General features: G+C 52.9%; 2 protein-coding genes and 4 non-coding genes across 6 annotated transcripts; 1 reads left to right on the forward strand and 5 right to left on the reverse strand.

The window, feature by feature from the left end:
* Positions 1-145: 145 nt before the first annotated feature.
* LOC138389295 (putative uncharacterized protein SNHG12) lies at positions 146-2,641 on the reverse strand. Its single transcript, XM_069477553.1, has 5 exons — positions 2,605-2,641; positions 1,608-1,712; positions 1,231-1,300; positions 832-880; positions 146-270 (listed from the first exon to the last, which is right to left on the reverse strand). The coding sequence occupies exons 2-5, from the start codon at positions 1,643-1,645 to the stop codon at positions 182-184; spliced, it is 246 nt and encodes an 81-aa protein (XP_069333654.1). The 5' UTR covers positions 1,646-1,712; positions 2,605-2,641; the 3' UTR covers positions 146-181.
* Positions 336-409, reverse strand: LOC138391200 (small nucleolar RNA SNORD99). Its single transcript, XR_011234812.1, has one exon. It is a non-coding gene; the product is annotated as a small nucleolar RNA SNORD99 (small nucleolar RNA).
* On the reverse strand, positions 1,077-1,208 carry LOC138391179 (small nucleolar RNA SNORA61). Its single transcript, XR_011234793.1, has one exon. It is a non-coding gene; the product is annotated as a small nucleolar RNA SNORA61 (small nucleolar RNA).
* LOC138391175 (small nucleolar RNA SNORA44) lies at positions 1,423-1,553 on the reverse strand. Its single transcript, XR_011234789.1, has one exon. It is a non-coding gene; the product is annotated as a small nucleolar RNA SNORA44 (small nucleolar RNA).
* LOC138391157 (small nucleolar RNA SNORA16B/SNORA16A family) lies at positions 2,051-2,185 on the reverse strand. Its single transcript, XR_011234771.1, has one exon. It is a non-coding gene; the product is annotated as a small nucleolar RNA SNORA16B/SNORA16A family (small nucleolar RNA).
* Positions 2,642-6,508: 3,867 nt separating the features above from the next.
* RAB42 (RAB42, member RAS oncogene family) lies at positions 6,509-7,883 on the forward strand. Its single transcript, XM_069477554.1, has 2 exons — positions 6,509-6,747; positions 7,360-7,883. Exons 1-2 carry the CDS (start codon positions 6,509-6,511, stop codon positions 7,781-7,783), a joined length of 663 nt encoding a protein of 220 aa, XP_069333655.1. The 3' UTR covers positions 7,784-7,883.
* Positions 7,884-16,971: the final 9,088 nt, after the last annotated feature.

The following is a 16,971-nucleotide window of genomic DNA, read 5'->3' on the forward strand; positions in this document are numbered from 1 at the left end:
AAAGGAAAAAATAAAAATGCAGTTATAGAATTGACTGTTATTTCTAAGATGTTAACCTTTTCCAAGTTTGGGTCTACAGAATATTAAATGGGGAATAACCAACAATTTGAGGGACAAGACACAAACATACTTCCAGAGTCTTTTATTGATCATCTATATAGTTCAACATCAGATACATACATTAGCCAAAAAAAAAAAAGGTTCTGTGCTTGGAGTTCAGTTTCCACCTGAAATAACCTGTTGTCTTTGCCTCTTCCCATAGCAAGTCTCCTGAAAACAGAGTAAGCGAGTGTCAGTGCTGTCCCCATTAATCCCTACCCAGGCACTTTCCCAGGTGCTGGTCTCAGTCCCATATCCGCATTGCTCATCCACAGATGTCCACTCAGATTAGGTTTCATCCTGGACCAGTCATCCTAAAGGAATACCCTGAGCTAGATGAACTATCAATCTACCCACTCTCCCTTGTTGGGGGGAAGCTGAGGTCAAACCAAAGGATGTGTCGTGAGCTCCAGCCACTGCGGAACATTTGCAGCTCCGTCCTCCATGCTCCACTGAACTCCCAGCAGTATGTGGTCATGGCTGTAGGCTGGGCACATCTAACAGACCAAGCCATGCTGTGAGCACTTATCTTTGCCTTCTGGTCATGAACAGCTAATAAATACAGCACATAACAGGACTAGATGTAAATGTTTTAAAAAGCTGAGACCTTTACACAGACCTGAGTAAACACATCTCTATTTGCTACATTATTTAGGACAGGCCTCACTAACTCAAGCACTACCTGAAGCTACAAGGAAGCTGTGACAAAGCGTCAGGTATTCACGAACTTACCCAACTCAGTAGCTCCATAATCACAGATGAGGACAGCTTTACCGCTAACCTAGATCCAACATAAAAGGACACCCTCAATCAAGTCAAGAAAGCTGATAAATCCCTCCCTGAATACAATAAAATTGGTCAGCAATCGCTACTCAACTCCCACAGCTTCACATATATTCCCCCTTTAGCCTTGTTTCCTTTCCCCTGTAAAGCTCCCATTTTACAGGGGATAGGAAACAAGTTCAAAGAGAATTCAACCTTGTTTGAAACTAGCCCACATGCTATATACCAGACTATAACACTGCAAGGCCAGCTTCAGTATTACTTTTCCTCCTTTTACGACCACCAAGACCGGTGTTCAGATCCGATGGGAAAGGGAACCGGAGGGCAAGCTGTCAACATCAACATTACCTTAAAGCACAGCCCGGGAAACATGCTGGTCTCTTCGCTATCAGATACTGCCGGGAAACTCAGGGGCAACCTGCAGAACAAAAGCTTAGTGTGAAAGCTCTAAACCAAGAAGTTGACCCAACACGCCCATTTACACGGAAATTGATGGCAAACACCTGGATTCAGGTGGAAGGCTAACGCCAGGTCCTGAAACATTATAGGAAAGGCGAGTGGCAGCTGCAGGTATTGTGCTGACCTGAGCTGTCAAAGTCTCTCCAGGTTGCTCTCGCATGCAGTTGGAGATCCCATGGCCACAAGCAGCCACAGCCCTTGGAAACATGCTGTTCTGTCCCCACTATCCCTACAGCTCCCAAAGTAGGTCTCCAAAACAAACCTACCCAGGTGTCCCGAGATTGTTCTGTCTCATCACTGTCATGACCTCTGGAGTCCTCACTCCCCAAGAAAATCAACTTCAGTCATCCTGGAATCTTCATCGGGCACAACTAAAATGAGAACACGATTATCTTGAACAATCTCATTGTTCCCGTCATTTGGTCCTCTGGTCTGACTGGCCTCTGGTCCTGATACTGATGCCTTAAGCTTTTCAGGTAAGTGACCCAGTGCGTTGCTATATGTGTCACATGCCACTGATTTCCCCTGTACGCATGTCCAATCCACTCCCAACTACCTTTCCCTGTTGGTTCTTGGCCTGGGCAAAGTACTTCCCAAAAGCCTTATTCTGGGTAACCGTATGCGTAAGACCCCACCTTTCTGCTAGCGTGGAAACAGACAATTCTAATACAGGTTTCTGGCTATCCCCGAGAAATGGCAGGGACAATGAAACTGTATTTTCCCAAAATGTTGCAGATCAGTTACAACAAACGGAACGGCGACCGTCAAGGAAAACTGTCACTCTGGGCTCCTTTTTGACCACAGCAGCTATGTGGAAGCAGCTGCAGCTTCGATAAGGGCCACGGGGCAATTCGGGTCACAGGCAGCCACAAACCCAAATTGCTGTTCAGCCACCTGACTCATCTAAATCCTGTGCATCGTTCCTGCCTATTGAAATACATTTACCCAGACACTCTGGTGACTGAAAAAGAGTCATCCTGTAGGTCCCAACCACCGCTAAGTTGTGATGCAAAAACGGGTCTGAATAACCAAAACCTGTCCTCTTGAAAACCTTGTCCTTATATCCACCACGGTGACCCCCAGAAAACTCGAGCGCAGTCACTTGCCCAAGGCCACCCAGCTGATAACCGTGACAGGCGGACTCAACCCGGAGGTCCTCATGGCACCAGCACGCGCCCCCTCCCCAAACTAAGCCACTTCGGGCCCAAGGCTTCATCCCCGCGGCCCCAGGCGCTCGTTCGTGCGCCCGCCCGCGTTACTCACCCGTCATGCCCGAGCCTAGGCTGGAGGAGGGCGCGGCCCCCGGCCCCCAGCCCCCGTCACAGCACGTGCGGCCGACGCGGCTTCCCGGACCTGGGCCTCACCGGGCGGCAAGGACCGGCTCCTCCAAGCCGCGGTCAACATCGCGCCGCCTCTGGGAGCAGCCCGGGGAGTGCGGGCGGCGGCCTCCAGGCCGAGGAGGAAGGGCGCAGACGGCAGGAGGCCGGGCTGCCTGTCCAGAGCGCAGCCGACACTGCCATGGCGGGCAGAAAGGACGGGATGCGCGGGGAGGAGGCTTATATAGGCCGTCCCGGCGGCCGCGCGCGTGGCGCTGCACCCTGGGAGTTGTAGTTCCAGGGGCCTCCGGCGCCCGCGGCGCGTCACCGCCAGCCCTGCGCGCGTGCCCGGAGGAGGCGCCTTCGCTTCTCGGTACCCGGCGCTGGGCTCACAGGGAGGCGGCAGACCCGCGGTGCCCTCTGCAGTTCAGTCCCTGGGATGATTTTCAAAGTCGGGAAATTAACCCTCTGAGCTGGGAAAGGGCTCAGCCCGGAGCGCGGTGGGGAAGCGGGCGAGCAGCGACTGAGCGGGTTCCGGGAGGGCTCAGATGATCATCTTAGTCAAGCCTTGTCTCTTCCACTAATGTATGAATTACTGAGCGCTTACTATTTAAACTGTGCTCAATTATGTCGTCTACTTTTCATAATAACTCTGAGTATAGGTATCTTAATTATGCCCTTTTACAGATAAGAAAACTGAGGAATGGACCACATAGCTGGCAAGCGAGCTTAAGTACTGGATATCCAGAGTCCACCCCTGAGTCCACATTCATGGTGCTATGTTTTGTCCATGGAATGAATGAATAAACATCAATATAAAAATCTTCCCCGGCCGGGCGTGGTAGCTCACTAATCCTAGCACTCTGGGAGGCCCAGGCAGGAGGATCGATTGACCTCAGGAGTTCGAGAGACCAGCCTGAGCAAAATCGAGACCCCGTCTCTACTAAAAAAATAGAAAAAACTAGCTGGACAACTAAAGAATAGAAAAAAATTAGCTAGGCATGGTGGTGCGCACCTGTAGTCCCAGCTACTCAGGAGGCTGAGGCAGGAGGATTGCTTGAGCCCAGGAGTTTGAGGTTGCTGTGAGCTAGGCTGACACCAGGGCACTCTAGCCCAGGTGACAGAGTGAGGCTCTGTCTCAAAAAAAAAAAAAAAACCACAGGAATTTTTGTCTTTTTTCCCCTACTGCTGTATAAGTGCCTGGTATATAAAAGATGGCCAGCACTTATTGAAATAATTACTAAGTAAATGAGTGAATAAAACTTGGCCAAGGTCACATACTAGTGAGTGGCAGTTGAAACTACAACGCAGATCTGTTCTAACGCAAATGTGCATCACCTCAACTGCTGTGTTACACAGTTCCTCCAGGAAGACCCTGCAAAGCGGGTACCATGATTTGCCTCACTTAGCAGAAGAGGAAGCAAGGTTCAGGGACGAGAAATAACTTGCCCCTGGGGTCACACAGAGAGTCCATGGCAAAGGTCAGCTGACATCTGGATTCAAGTGCGGGGAGCAGTCAGAGGCAGACACATGACACCAGCCCACAGCAGGAGCATGTGGGAGAAGGAGGAAGTTCAGGAAGCCAGATGCTGACAGTGCACTGCCCACAGGGGCTGACCAGAAAGGCTTCAAGGAGAGCTGGGTTCAAACTCCACCTCCAGCTGTTTCATGCCTCTCTGCCTTTGCCCAGTGGCCCTGCCTGCAGTACCTGTCTTTGACCTTCCCAGATCCCACTCATCACTAGAGACTCAGCATCACCTCCTCTGAAAGGTCTTTTTTGACCCTTTGGCACCCTGAACCCAGCTCTATTGTGGTATTTGGCTGAATGAACAGAGGGATGAATGCTTAGCACTTACCCACTTCATTTATTCATCCAACCATAAATACTTACTGAGTTCCTACTCCATGCCAAGCACTGAGTTAAGCACTGAGGGTACAACCACCAGTCCCTGCCTGCAAGGGGCTTGCAGCCTAGGAGACAGCAGAAGTCACAGGTGGACAAAAGTGCATGTGACCTCATCTGGCCAGTCAATGTGGGGCTTCCCAAGCACAGGGATCCACACTGAGGCCCGAAGTAGGGTTAGTTAGTCCTTGGAAGAGCAGAGAAGGAGTGTTCCTGGCAGAGGGGCTGGGGAGAGGAAAGGTGTTCAGCATGGCTGGAATTCATAGCACCAGTGGAAGAGAAGGAGCTGAGGGCATCCGCAGGGGCCAGATGCAAAAGGTGAACAGAGTGAGGTGGGAGAACATTCTGATGCAGGGATCCCTGGGACAGGATCTCTTGGCGTGGCAAGTGCTGGCAGGGGAAGACCCTCCCCCAACACATACCCCCTTTCTGAGGCTCCTCCTGGTTCCCAGGTCCTCGGATTCCTCTCTCTTCTACTCCTGGAGACTTGGGCCCTTTCAGGCTCTTCCGTGCAGGTGACCAATGGCCAGAAGACGTGATAAAATGGCTTTCCATTGATTTATTTAGAATTAACCAGAAGAAACCTGGGCCTTTCCAGATCCCCAACCTGTCCAGCCAAAAACAGAAAGAGCAAACAAGGCTTCAGCCTTGTGTAGCCTTGGCAGCCAGTCTCAGTCCTTGCTGAGTGACCTATTTAACTTCTCTGAGCCTCAGTTTTCTCATCTGTAAAAACGGTAGGAATAACAATACCTATTCACAAGGTTGTTTTAGAAAGACATGATGGTATGATGATTTGCAACAGTGAGGACTTCCCCACCATCGCCAATTTGCCAGAACAAGTTAAACTGGTAAAAGCCACCCGCAGCAGGACAGTGGGATTGCTAAAGGAGTGAACCGATAGGCTAAAGCTGTCTGCAACCAGCCAGGACTCCAGCCTTGATGCCCTGGGTTTCCAGAAGGCCAGCCTGGAAAGCGTGGAATGGCCCTTGGAAGCGTATGTGCCTGCCTGCCCCTGGCCTCTAACCCAAGCAAGACCCAACTACAGTGTCCTGGTTCTCATGGGACCTGCCTTGGGGTCCCCTTTTGTGGCATCAGAGGAGTAATGAAGGGTGAGACAAACCTGGATGTGAGTCCAGCTCTGTGTGACCCAGGACAAGCCATGCCGCTGAGCCTCAGTGCCCTCGGCTCTAAAATGGGCACACTGTGGCCCTATCAAGGGGTTGCTGCCCACAAATCGTAAAGAACTGATCATCTGGCCTGATAAATGTTAGTTGTCTGGTCTGCAGGTCAACTGCCCTCCCTCTAGAATTGCAGTTGTCTGTGTCTGTCCTGCCTCCTCAACCAGGCTGTGTCCAAGTCCCTTCTGGGGCCCTGGCGCCCAACACAGACAGGCATGGAGGAAGCAGTGGGGGCTGTTGAACGTTGAACCTGAACATTGAACCAGAGGCCCCTGGCAGGGCTAATGGGGCTCTAGGAAAGGGGCAGCTGGGCGGGGAGGGAGCACCTATAACCACCCACTTTCCAGCAGCAGGGGCCCGACAGGGAAGCAATGGGGGTGGGGGTGGAGCTGGAGAGTAAATGAATGAAGTGAATGTTCTAGCACTTAGTCCCTTAGGTCAGCCCACTCTAGGGTTCTCCTCCCCACATTGTCTAGGTTAATCCTTTTATCCGGTGAAGTAGGGGTTATTATTATCCCCATTTTACACAGGAGAAGGTTGAGGTTCAGAGACCGTGACGTGCCCAGGTGTTTCCGCTCGGTCGGACTCCCTCGAGTCTGGTCCCCCTTGTGCTGGAAAAGTCCCAGGCTCCCCCGCCCCCCGTCCTCCCTGCCGGTGCCTGCAGGCTGGAGCAGGGGCGGCGCCGGCCTTCGGGGAGGGCCCGGGGTCGGGGGAGGGCCGGACAGGGCAGGGCCGGCCGGACAAACAGCCGCAGGGCCGCGGCGGGGGACATGGAGGCCGGGGGCTGCCGCTACCAGTTTCGGATCGCGCTGCTGGGGGACGCGGCGGTGGGCAAGACGTCGCTGCTGCGGCGCTACGTGGCGGGCGCGCCGGGGGCCCCGGAGCCCGAGCCCGAGCCCGACCCTGAGCCCACGGTGGGCGTCGAGGTCTACCGCCGCGCGCTGCAGCTACGGGCCGGGCCGCGCGTCAAACTGCAGCTCTGGGACACCGCGGGCCAGGAGCGCTTCAGGTGCGGGCCGGCTGGGGTGCGGTGGGGTGGGAGGCGGCTCGTGGGAGGGGCCCCCAGACGTGCCAACCTCAGCGGTCAAGTAGAGGTCTGGGGTCCCCGCGGCTGGGTCCCGGTCCGCTGGGCCAGACCCTACCTCATGGGGTCGCTCATCCTACAATATTGCGGGGTGGGCCAAGCCCCAGAGGAACATTCAGTCCTGGGGGGAGGGGAATTGCACCCCGACATTGAACTCTGGACCTGGGTGCTGAGACAGGCCACGGAGCACAGACGGGCAGTGTCAAGGAGTTGTCAAAGGAAGAGAGGTTTGTGTTGGCCACGAAGGATCAGTGGGAGTTTGCAGGGGAGAGAACGGAGAAGCAAAGTCCTGAAGGCAGGAACCCTCATGGGAGTGGAGGGACAGTCTGAAGAGTCTGAGAATCACACTTGCTTCCTAACTGGGAGCACCCAGTCTCTTGGGAGAACCACAGACACCCAGATAGAAGCACCCGGCAGTGTGCAATGTGCTATTATGGGGTGTGAGGCGTTCTGTGGTTCCCAGCCGGGAGGAGGTCCTGACTCGGAGGGTGTCTTGAAGAAATAAGCCTCTCCCAATGTCCCTCCCCACCTCCCCAGGTGCATCACCAGGTCCTTTTACCAGAATGTGGTGGGTGTCCTGCTGGTCTTTGATGTGACAAACAGGAAGTCCTTTGAACACATCCAAGACTGGCACCAGGAAGTCATGGCCACTCAAGGCCCTGACAAGGCGATTTTCCTGCTGGTTGGCCACAAGAGTGACCTGCAGACCACCCGTTGTGTCTCGGCCCAGGAGGCAGAGGAGCTGGCCACCTCCCTGGGCATGGCCTTCATGGAGACCTCAGCCAAATCCAACAGCAATGTGGACCTGGCCTTTGACACCCTTGCCAATGCTATCCAGCAGGCCCTGCATCAGGGGGACATCAAGCTGGAAGAGCACTGGGGGGGTGTCCGGCTCATCCACAAGACTCACACCTCCAGGTCCCCCAGCAAGCAGCAGCACCCGGGCCCATGCCAGTGTTAAAGGTTAAAGCAGTGCCAACTTCAGACCTGCTGGTGGGAGGGGGAGTGTGTCTCCCTGGAGGACAGAAGACAGAATAAAAGTATCCTGACACAGTCATGCCTCCTGGATTTTGGGGTCTTGGCTCAGCCCCTTTCTATAGAAATGTCTTAGAGGCCAAGTGTGCAACTTCCTGTCCTTGAGCCTTAGTTACTCATCTGTGCATGGGGCTCATAAAAGATCCCCCCTCACAGGGAGGTTGTGGTCATGAATGAGATAAAGGACAAGAGGTGCTCACCCAAAGCTGCCCCACTGTGAACTGAATGACAAAAGCTGCCATCCCCACTTTCTCCTGTCTTGGCTGCGATGAGGCCACTCTGGCGGCATTCCTGGGCCGGGCTGGGACGCTGAGATGCGTCCGGACGCTGCAGCACAGGCAAGGACAGGTGCGGGGGATTCCCATGTGAGCCTGGCTTGGGGCCTCCTTAGGTCCTCAGGCTGGGCTGAGTCTGGGCATGGGATTAAGGTGTGGTGTCAAACCCAGGGCTGTCGCCAATGTCCCCACCCCGAGGCCAGGGGCTGAATCTGGATCTGGAAGGCAGGGAGGAATGTAAATGAGCAGCAACTATGTTGGACACAGTGGACACTATGGTGAGCCACCAGTATCCCCCTTCTGCGCCGAGGAACCCATCAACCCTCCCCCAGCTGCAAGGAGTCCTGCTGGATGGTGGACGTCACCCCTCTGGGAACTGCCTACCCCTCAGGGGCAGCCCACATCCAATATCCACCTATTGGGAGAATTTCAAGGCCTTCCCCAACTCTGGACAACTCTGAAGGTCAGCCCAGATTCATCACTCTGTACGGGCTTCACTGAGGACATTGTTGTGACAACATCACAGCCAAGCTCTCCCTCTGCCCCATCCTGCTTCCTCCCCTTCCTTCCCCAACCATGTATCCATCTCAAGAATACCACCTCATAAACGTCCGCACACTAATCTCCATCTCAGAATACGTCCCCTGGGGAACCCAGCTGGGCAGGGAACGTCCTGGGGGCGATTAGGGAAGGTTTCTGGAGGAGATGGTGTTTATGGTGGGCAGAGTCTCAGCAGGTATAGAGGGTGTATGTCTTGGGGGGTATCATCGTGCCAGTGGGCATGGATAGGGCAATTGCCACAGCAAAAAGCACAACCACTTAACTCACTTTGTGACCTTGGGCCAGTTACTCCACCTCCTGAAGCCTCAGTTTCCCCTTCAGGAACATGTAACTGATAATCCCGCCTTCCTAGGGTTCTTGGGAGGTTTTCAATCAGAGTGAGTTTCTTAGCTTCCTCCCCATGGAGTTGGATTAGGACGAGTCTCCCTATGCACCTGGCCTTGCCTCCTCTTTTTAAAAAAACCACCTCATTCGTCCTCGGGACAATAGGAGGTCAGCGCAATTATCCTCATTTCAGGGATAGGAAACCTGGGGCCAAGAGAGGGAAATTATTTGCTTTAGGGCATATTTTCATTCCTTCATCAAACTTTTTTAAATGAGCATCTACCCTGTTCTAGTCTCTGAGGATACAGCTATGAACATGACAGAAAAGCCCTCCTGGGGCTGACAGTCTACGGGAAGAGTGAATGAACCAGGTAAATAAATGAGCTCAATGATTCCCAGTTGTGGGGCACGCTCTGGAAACCACAGATCAGGGTGCTGGGGGCTCCTTTAGAGTAGGTGGTCAGCGAGAGCCTCTCTGAGATGACCCTGAACTGAGACCTGGAGGGAAAGAGAAGCCAAAAGCAGAGCAGAGATCTGGACGGAAGGAACAGTAACTGTAGCCAGCATCTGACTGGCACTTCTTACGTACCAGGGGGTTTATATGTGTTCACTCAGTCCTCACAATAAGCATGGAAAGCAGGTAATATCATTTCATTTTACCAGTGAGGAGACAGGCCCAGAGAGGTTAAGTGACTTGCCTAAAGTCTCACACCCAGTAAGTAGAGGAGAGGGACTAGCAAGAGCAACAGCCCTGAGGCAAGAAAGGCCCAGGCTGTCTGTAGAAATTCACAGATCTGCATGGCTGCAATGGCGGGAAGAAGCAGGTAATGACCCTCAACTCGGTCTGCAGTTTCTGGCCTCCCAGAGTTTCCCGGTTCAGGAGCACAGGCCTAAACGGAAGCTTGTTTGGGAGACAAGCGCTGGCCCAGGGGAAGCTGCCAGGTGTTGGAAACAAGTCCCCAAAACTCTAGGGGGAGAGAGGAAAGGGAACTGACCCCCTCCTCTCTCAAAGTGCTGGCCAAAGGAGTTGGAGAACCAGTCCCCAGAAGCCCTGGCCCCCCCAGGGCAAGGCCCACCACCCAGGAAGAGACAATACCCATTGTCCCCGCTGCCCCCCCCAGAGTGTGCAGCAGGCTGGAATCACACATCTAACTCTCTCAGCCTGTTTCCCAAATGTAAGATGGGGATAATAGTAGATTCTGTCACACACGGTTGTGAGATTAAGTGGCATGCTACATGAGCTCCTACCACACACACGGGCTCATGCACCGTAAGCTGTTCCTGTTGCCAGGGGCTTATTCCTAACCCACAGCAACCCAGTGAGGCCAGCTGATCTTGTCCGTGTCACAGATCGGGACCTCAAGTCCAGCGCAGGGAAACTGATGTGCCTGAACTGGTGAAGCCGGGCAGCTCCGCACCGGTAACCTTGTCTCCACTGCCTCAGGCCGGCCTCGGGGAGGGTTGTGCCTCAAGCCTCAGGGCTCTGATCCCACCGCAACACGCCCCCTCAGTGTGGCAGATCCTCTCGAGACTGTGGGTGGCTTTGACGGGTGTGTGCCTGCCCAAGCAGGGAGGCAGCCCAGCCCAGCCCCCGGGCTAGAGGAAAGGCCAAGAACACCAGCAGAGAGGGGGGAGTCAGAGGGCTGGGCCACCTGGAGACTGGAGCTTCACTTGCACAGCTGTTCAGAATCTGGCCTTCTCTCCTTGGAGCAGGACCTGTGCTCATTTGCCATTGCTGTCACAGTTCAGGGCCCCTGGCCTCTAGTCTAGATGGTGACACTCCTCTTGAGGCTCTCCTGTGATTCAGCATCCACATCACCCCAGAGGAATCTTTTTAAAGTAGAGATTTGGGCCTGTGCAGTGGGAGTTCAAGACCATCCTGAGCAAGAGTGAGACCCCTTCTCTACAAAAGAAATAGAAAAATTAGTCGTGCATGGTGGTGCACACGTGTAGTCCCAGCTACTCCAGGAGGCTGAGGCAAGAGGATCGCCTGAGCCCAGGCATTCGAAGCTGCAGTGAGCTACGATCAGGCCACTATACTATAGCCCAGGTTACAGAGAAAGACCCTGTTTCAAAAAAAAAAAGAAAAAAAGGACAGATTGGACCTGGCTACTCCCCTGCTAGAATCCCCTCCCCCGCGCCCCCCCCCACCGGCTCCCCATCACCTAGCAGTGGTCTCCAAACTTTTGGCACCAGGAACCGGTTTCATGGAAGACAGTTTTTTCACGGACAGGGGGCAGGGAGGGTTTGGGATGATTCAAGCGCATGACATTTATTGTGTACTTTATTTCTATTATTATTACATTGTAATACATAATAAAATAATTATACAACTCACCGTAATGCAGAATCAGTCGGAGCCCTGAGCTTGCTGTCCTGTAACTAGACAGTCCCATCTGGGGGTGATGGGAGACAGTGACTGATCTAACAGGGGCAGAGCTCAGGCAGTGATGCAAGTGATGGGGAGCAGCTGTAAATACAGATGAAGCTTCGCTTGCTCGCCCACCTCCCTCGCGCCCCCCACTACTACTGTGCGGTCCGGTTCCTGACAGGCCACAGACTGGTACCAGTCTGCCCCACAGCCTGGGAGTTGGGGACCACAGGCCTACAGGATAAAATCCAAACCCTTCACTCTTGTCCAAGCTCTTCCTTACCTGGAGCATCACCTCCCACCCACCTTGCCCAGCCAAATTCTGAACCACTTGCAGCTCTAGGTTTTGCACATTGCTGTTTCCTGTGCCAGGACAGTCCCAGCTCTCTCTGCTCTTCCTGGGTTATGTGATCTGCCTGCAACACTCAGGTAAATATCACCTCCCTTTAACAACCACATTATCCCAGCTGCCAAAGATAGGGCGGGCTTTGCAGGGATTGGATCCCAGCTCCTCTGTGTACTAACTGTAGGACCCTGAGCAACTCACTTCATCTCTCTAAGCCTCAGTGGACTCATCTGTAAAATGGGGATAATAATACCTCTCAGGGTTTTTGTATTTTTTTTTGTTTGTTTTTATTGAGACAAAGTCTCACTCTGTCACCCAGGCTGGAGTGCAGCGGTCTGATCATAGCTCACTGCAGCCTTGAATGCCTGGACTCAGGTGATCCTCCTGTCTCAGCCTCCCAAGTAGCTGGGACTACCGGTGCATGCCACCACACCCAGCTAATTTTATTTTTTGTAGAGATAGGGTCTTACCATGTTGCCCAGACTTGTCTCCAACTCCTGGGGTCAAGTGATCCTCTTGCCTCGGCCTCCCAAAGTGCTGGGATTACAGGTGTGAGTCACTGTGCCTGGCCTACTCTCAGAGTTTTAGAAAGGATTAAATAAGAAATCAAAGGCAGTATTTGTCACACACTAAGAGTTGACAAAATGGAAGTCTCCACCTCTTTACCCGGAAAGTTTCTCTATTAATCATGGAAGAGAGACTACCAAAGTAACCACACTGAGGAAGTAACAAGGATTCCAGACTCTATTCTTTTTTTTTTTTTTTTTTTTGAGACAGAGTCTTGCTTTGTTGCCCTGGCTAGAGTGAGTGCCGTGGCGTCAGCCTAGCTCACAGCAACCTCAAACTCCTGGGCTTAAGCGATCCTACTGCCTCAGCCTCCCGAGTAGCTGGGACTACAGGCATGCGCCACCATGCCCGGCTAATTTTTTCTATATATATTTTAGTTGTCCATATAGTTTCTTTCTATTTTTAGTAGAGACGGGGTCTCGCTCTTGCTCAGGCTGGTCTCGAACTCCTGACCTTGAGTGATCCACCCGCCTCGGCCTCCCAGAGTGCTAGGATTACAGGCGTGAGCCACCGCACCCGGCCCAGACTCTATTCTTAAAGGTCCTGACCCCCTTCTGGAGGTGTGGCCTTGGCTCTGCTTTCTAAGGGTGAAGTTCCAGAATCTTCTCTTTGGGTCTATCCCTATTCTATGCAAGCAAAATTCCTTCTCCAAGCAGGGATCAGGCCAAACCCTCCAGCCATAGCAGCTATGACAAAGTCAGGCTCTGGAGCCTCCAGAACTTTCTGTGAGCTGCTTCCTTGCCTTGAAACACCCTGTCCTCCCACCTCTTCTTTGGGCTGAAAACCTTGCAATTCAGATCTGAATATGTCTCCTCTGCCTCTTAGATGGAACAGAGCTGAGGTCTGCCACCCATGGGACATTTTCTGAAGACCCTCCCTGCTCAGAGAGCCCCTGAAAGCTAGTAGGAGGAGAAAGGAACCACCTTGTCCACATGCACAGCCTGGAACTGACGTCATGTGGGAGCCAGCCTCTACCTCTCCCTCTCTCGGCCTCAGCCTCTTCACATACTAAAATGATACTGAGTCCTAACTAACACAGTAGTTAGAGGATTAAATATGGCGACCTGTGTTAAGCACCCAATAAATGTCAAGTTCCTCCTGCTAACAAGCCTCTTTTGTATCTTTCATGTGTTCCTGTGACTCGAATGTCCCTCCTCCATCTTTGTCAAACCGTTCATCCCTCAGGGCTCAGCCCAGACACTGCCGTAACGTATCAGCTCCTTCTCTGAGCCTGCAAGGCACTTAAGCAGCTCCTTTCTCTGGGGATTTCAGGCGCTGTTGCTGGATCTTATCGTCCCCTCAGACTGCAGCTCTTCAAGGCCAGGTCTGTTGGATTCTCTTGAAGAAGCTGCTAAGGGCAGGGCTTTTAAAAACTGTTATGGAAATTTTCAAAAATACCTAAGAATAAAGAAGATACTGCGAAGTATAAAATAGTATAAAGAATTCCTTGTACCCATAACTGAACTTCAAAACAAACATGAACAGGCATGGCCTGTTCTCGTGTTACCAGCCCCCTTGCTTTATGCTTACGCTCCCAACCCCAGCACAGAGCACATGCTCAGTGTGTCATTCACGTGTGGGACATCTTCCCAGGGCTTCTGGCTGGGACAGCTCCTTCCAGCTGTGCTGGAAGTACCAGTGCCGGGAGAGGCAAGCTTTACATTGCACAACCCTCATTCCTGTAGGTACAGGCCCAGGGCTGGGAGGTAGGCCAGCGAGGAGGAAGAGGGAGATGGCCTAGCACATGGGGGCTGTGACCTCTATGACCCTTCAAGTTACCACCTAGGGACTGCTCAGGATGGATATAGGACCAGGGCCTCTATTTCAGGGAAGCCCCTCTTCTGTCCTGATGAGACCCGGCTCTGCCAGGTGGTTCCAAATGGCACTGTATGAAGTTTCTCTGCAGAGGAGTCGTGGAGGCCTCTCTATGCCTAGGTCTGGGAGTGTCCTGGGGAACCTAGACCTGGAGGCCCTTGATCACCTTTTGGGTTCTGGCTCCACTTCTCCTGCAAGTCTGAATCAGCCCCAGGGCCACGTGGTTTGTGCATCACCTCTGGCCTCATTTCTCCTCCTGACCAGCCTTGGGGTCCTGCATGGACACTCTCTGGCAGTACCAGCTCCGCGTTATCCTCCCAGGAGACTCAAATGTGGGCAAATTATCCTTGTTGGGACACTACACAGAAGGCATCTTTGTTGATGACATCACCCGGATGGTGGGGGTAAACTTCTCTGTGCATTTGTGGAAGTGGAGCCTGGGGTCCAGGTGGATCCAGTTCTGGGACACAGTTGGCCAGGAAGGTTCTGGTGCGTGTGGCAGTGGCAGGCCTCTGGACATGGCCCCTGCTCTGTGCCTTCCATACCTCCCCAACTCTGAGGGCCAAGGAGAGCTCATCCACCAGGCAGGGAGGGGGCAGGAGAAGGGGCCTTGGTGGCCATTTAGAAGGATGGACTCTGGACCAAGAGCACGGGTCTGAGTCCTGCCCTGCTAGGGACCTTGGACAGGTCACACGACCTCTCCAGATCTCAGTGTTCTTACCTGTAAAATAAGGGGCCATGCTGGATGACCTCTGAGGGCCTTTTCTTTTCTAACTCCAGTTAGTTATAAGACCTTAGTTTAGCTCTGCTTGCCTCCTCCCAGGTGCACACCATGCATGCACAGGGCACCTGCTCCAGGATGGCTTCCTGATCCCAGAGGGCTCTTCCTGTGTCCTCAGAACTCATCCTGTTGTTGTGACCAGCCCCTACCCCTGCCTTCTGATTCATTCTTTCTCAGGGAACCTTTCAAGCTTTCGCCTTTAACTCTAGTCCAAACAACTGCAGCAACATCATCCTGGCTGGTCCCCCTCCTGCCTTCTCCATCCACTCTCCACACTGGCGGCAGAGTGAGGCTTTTCACATGCAAATATTCCACAACAGTCCTTCACCTTAAACTTCACTGGCTTCCCAAAGCCTGTGTAGTGGGTTTCAAACTTTTTGCTTATAGGCCTGTTTTGAGCATCAGAATCCTTGTCCAATGGAAGATTTCTCAGAGCCCAAAAATGGCCAATGGTTAAGAAAAAAGCTGCTCAGCCGAAGAGGGGTGGTCAGCCCAGAGCCAGTCTGCTGGGCCTCCCACACTACACCCCACAACCACACGCACGCACACACAGAGCAGCCTCCAAGGCGTGGGCACTGCAGCTGTGGCTCCGTGTACCCACCTAAGAAGCCAGGAGTAAGCCCACGCCACTAAGCCTGAGGGCTGTCCAGCCCCCAACCTCACTCTGTGCTCACCTCTAGCCACCTTCTCCTGATCTTGTGCTTTAGCCACATTAACACACCGACTCCTTTAGACTTCTGGGCCTTAGCACGTGCCATGCTTCTGCTAAAATTCCTTCAATGGCTCCTGTTACTATTTTAATTTTTTACTTTTTAAGACATGGAGGCCTTGCTACGTTGTCCAGGCTGGACTTGAACTCCTGGCCTCAAGCGATCCTCCAGCCTCAGCCTCCTGAGGATGCCACTCCTACGCCCGGTGTCCTGTTACTTTGTTGAGAAAGACCAATCTTTGCTGGGGCCTGCAAGGCACTGCATGACCTGGCTTAATTTGCCCCATACACTGCCCCAAGGCTTATATACCACGCAGTTCTCTCCCTTGAAAGAGCCCATGCCCTTCACCTGCATCCCTCAATTCTCAGCCCAAACAACATTTCTTCCCCACTCGCCAGACTCCTCCCCCAGTCCTATAAACCTGTCCTTGGCAGCCCTTGTCACAGTACCAGCTTTACATTTATCCAACAGCAGGATTGCTCCCTTTGTCTGTTTTTATTCATCATTGTAGCCCCAGCCTATCACAGGCATGGGCACAGCTTACAAAGACTTGCTGAATGAATGAATGAACGAGCCCCTCAATATGCAGATAGGACAAAAAGACTCATACATGAAGTCACTTACCTGTCACACAGCTGATCAAGAATTGACGTCTTCTGACTCTACCCCAGCTCTTTCCAGTAAACTTCTCGGTTCCCTTTTCTCCTTATGTCCTCAATGGAGAACTCAAAACTAACTCTGGATTCCTTCTTGGCTGCCGAGGTCAGAGACCTGCTCCTACTATCAGAACTCGGCCGGAGGCCTCTTGCTGTTTGATATCACCAACAGAGCATCCTTTGAGAGCGTTGCCTGGTCGTATTGGGAGGTTCTGGAGAAAGTGAAAACCTTCAATATCCTCATCTTGGTGGTAGGCTACAAGCGTGACCTGGTGGCTGAGTACCGAGTGATGCCGGAGAAGGGGAAGAAGCTGGCTGCCTCCTTAGGGACTCGCTATGTTGAGATTTCAGCCAAGAGCAACAGTAACATAACCACAGCCTTTGAGCAGCTCACCCAAGAGATCTATCAGGGTGTGAAGAGAGGGCTCATGGGGCCTAACTCAGAGTGGGAGGGAGTGAAATGCAGGGCCCCATCATGGGCCATGCTGCAGGAAGAAGAGGTCCAAAGCAGGTCAAGGTGGGTGTGCCTATTCTAGTGACCCCTGGGTGGAACAGTCACCCTCCCTAAAGCACACAGAACCCTCACAATCCACAATCCACAAAGGTTATGCTGGGCCCAGGATGGGATGATGCGAGGTGCCATTGAAGGGGACGACCCTGAGGTCTAGAAGGGGTCTGGTTTCTTCTACGTGACGGTGAAAATACCAT

The sequence above is a fragment of the Eulemur rufifrons genome, chromosome 8 (assembly GCF_041146395.1).
Source record: "Eulemur rufifrons isolate Redbay chromosome 8, OSU_ERuf_1, whole genome shotgun sequence".
NCBI lineage: Eukaryota > Metazoa > Chordata > Mammalia > Primates > Lemuridae > Eulemur > Eulemur rufifrons.

Excerpts from the sequence above, each read along its gene's own strand:
- RAB42 (XM_069477554.1), top strand. The coding sequence starts at position 6,509 with ATGGAGGCCGGGGGCTGCCGCTACCAGTTTCGGATCGCGCTGCTGGGG. Across the intron at positions 6,748-7,359 it reads GCGGGCCAGGAGCGCTTCAG|GTGCATCACCAGGTCCTTTT; the intron begins GTGCGGGCCGGC and ends CCACCTCCCCAG.
- LOC138389295 (XM_069477553.1), bottom strand. The coding sequence starts at position 1,645 with ATGACAGTGATGAGACAGAACAATCTCGGGACACCTGG. Across the intron at positions 1,301-1,607 it reads AACAATCTCGGGACACCTGG|GTTGCCCCTGAGTTTCCCGG; the intron begins GTAGGTTTGTTT and ends TTTGTTCTGCAG. Across the intron at positions 271-831 it reads TTATGGAGCTACTGAGTTGG|GAGACTTGCTATGGGAAGAG; the intron begins GTAAGTTCGTGA and ends CTCTGTTTTCAG.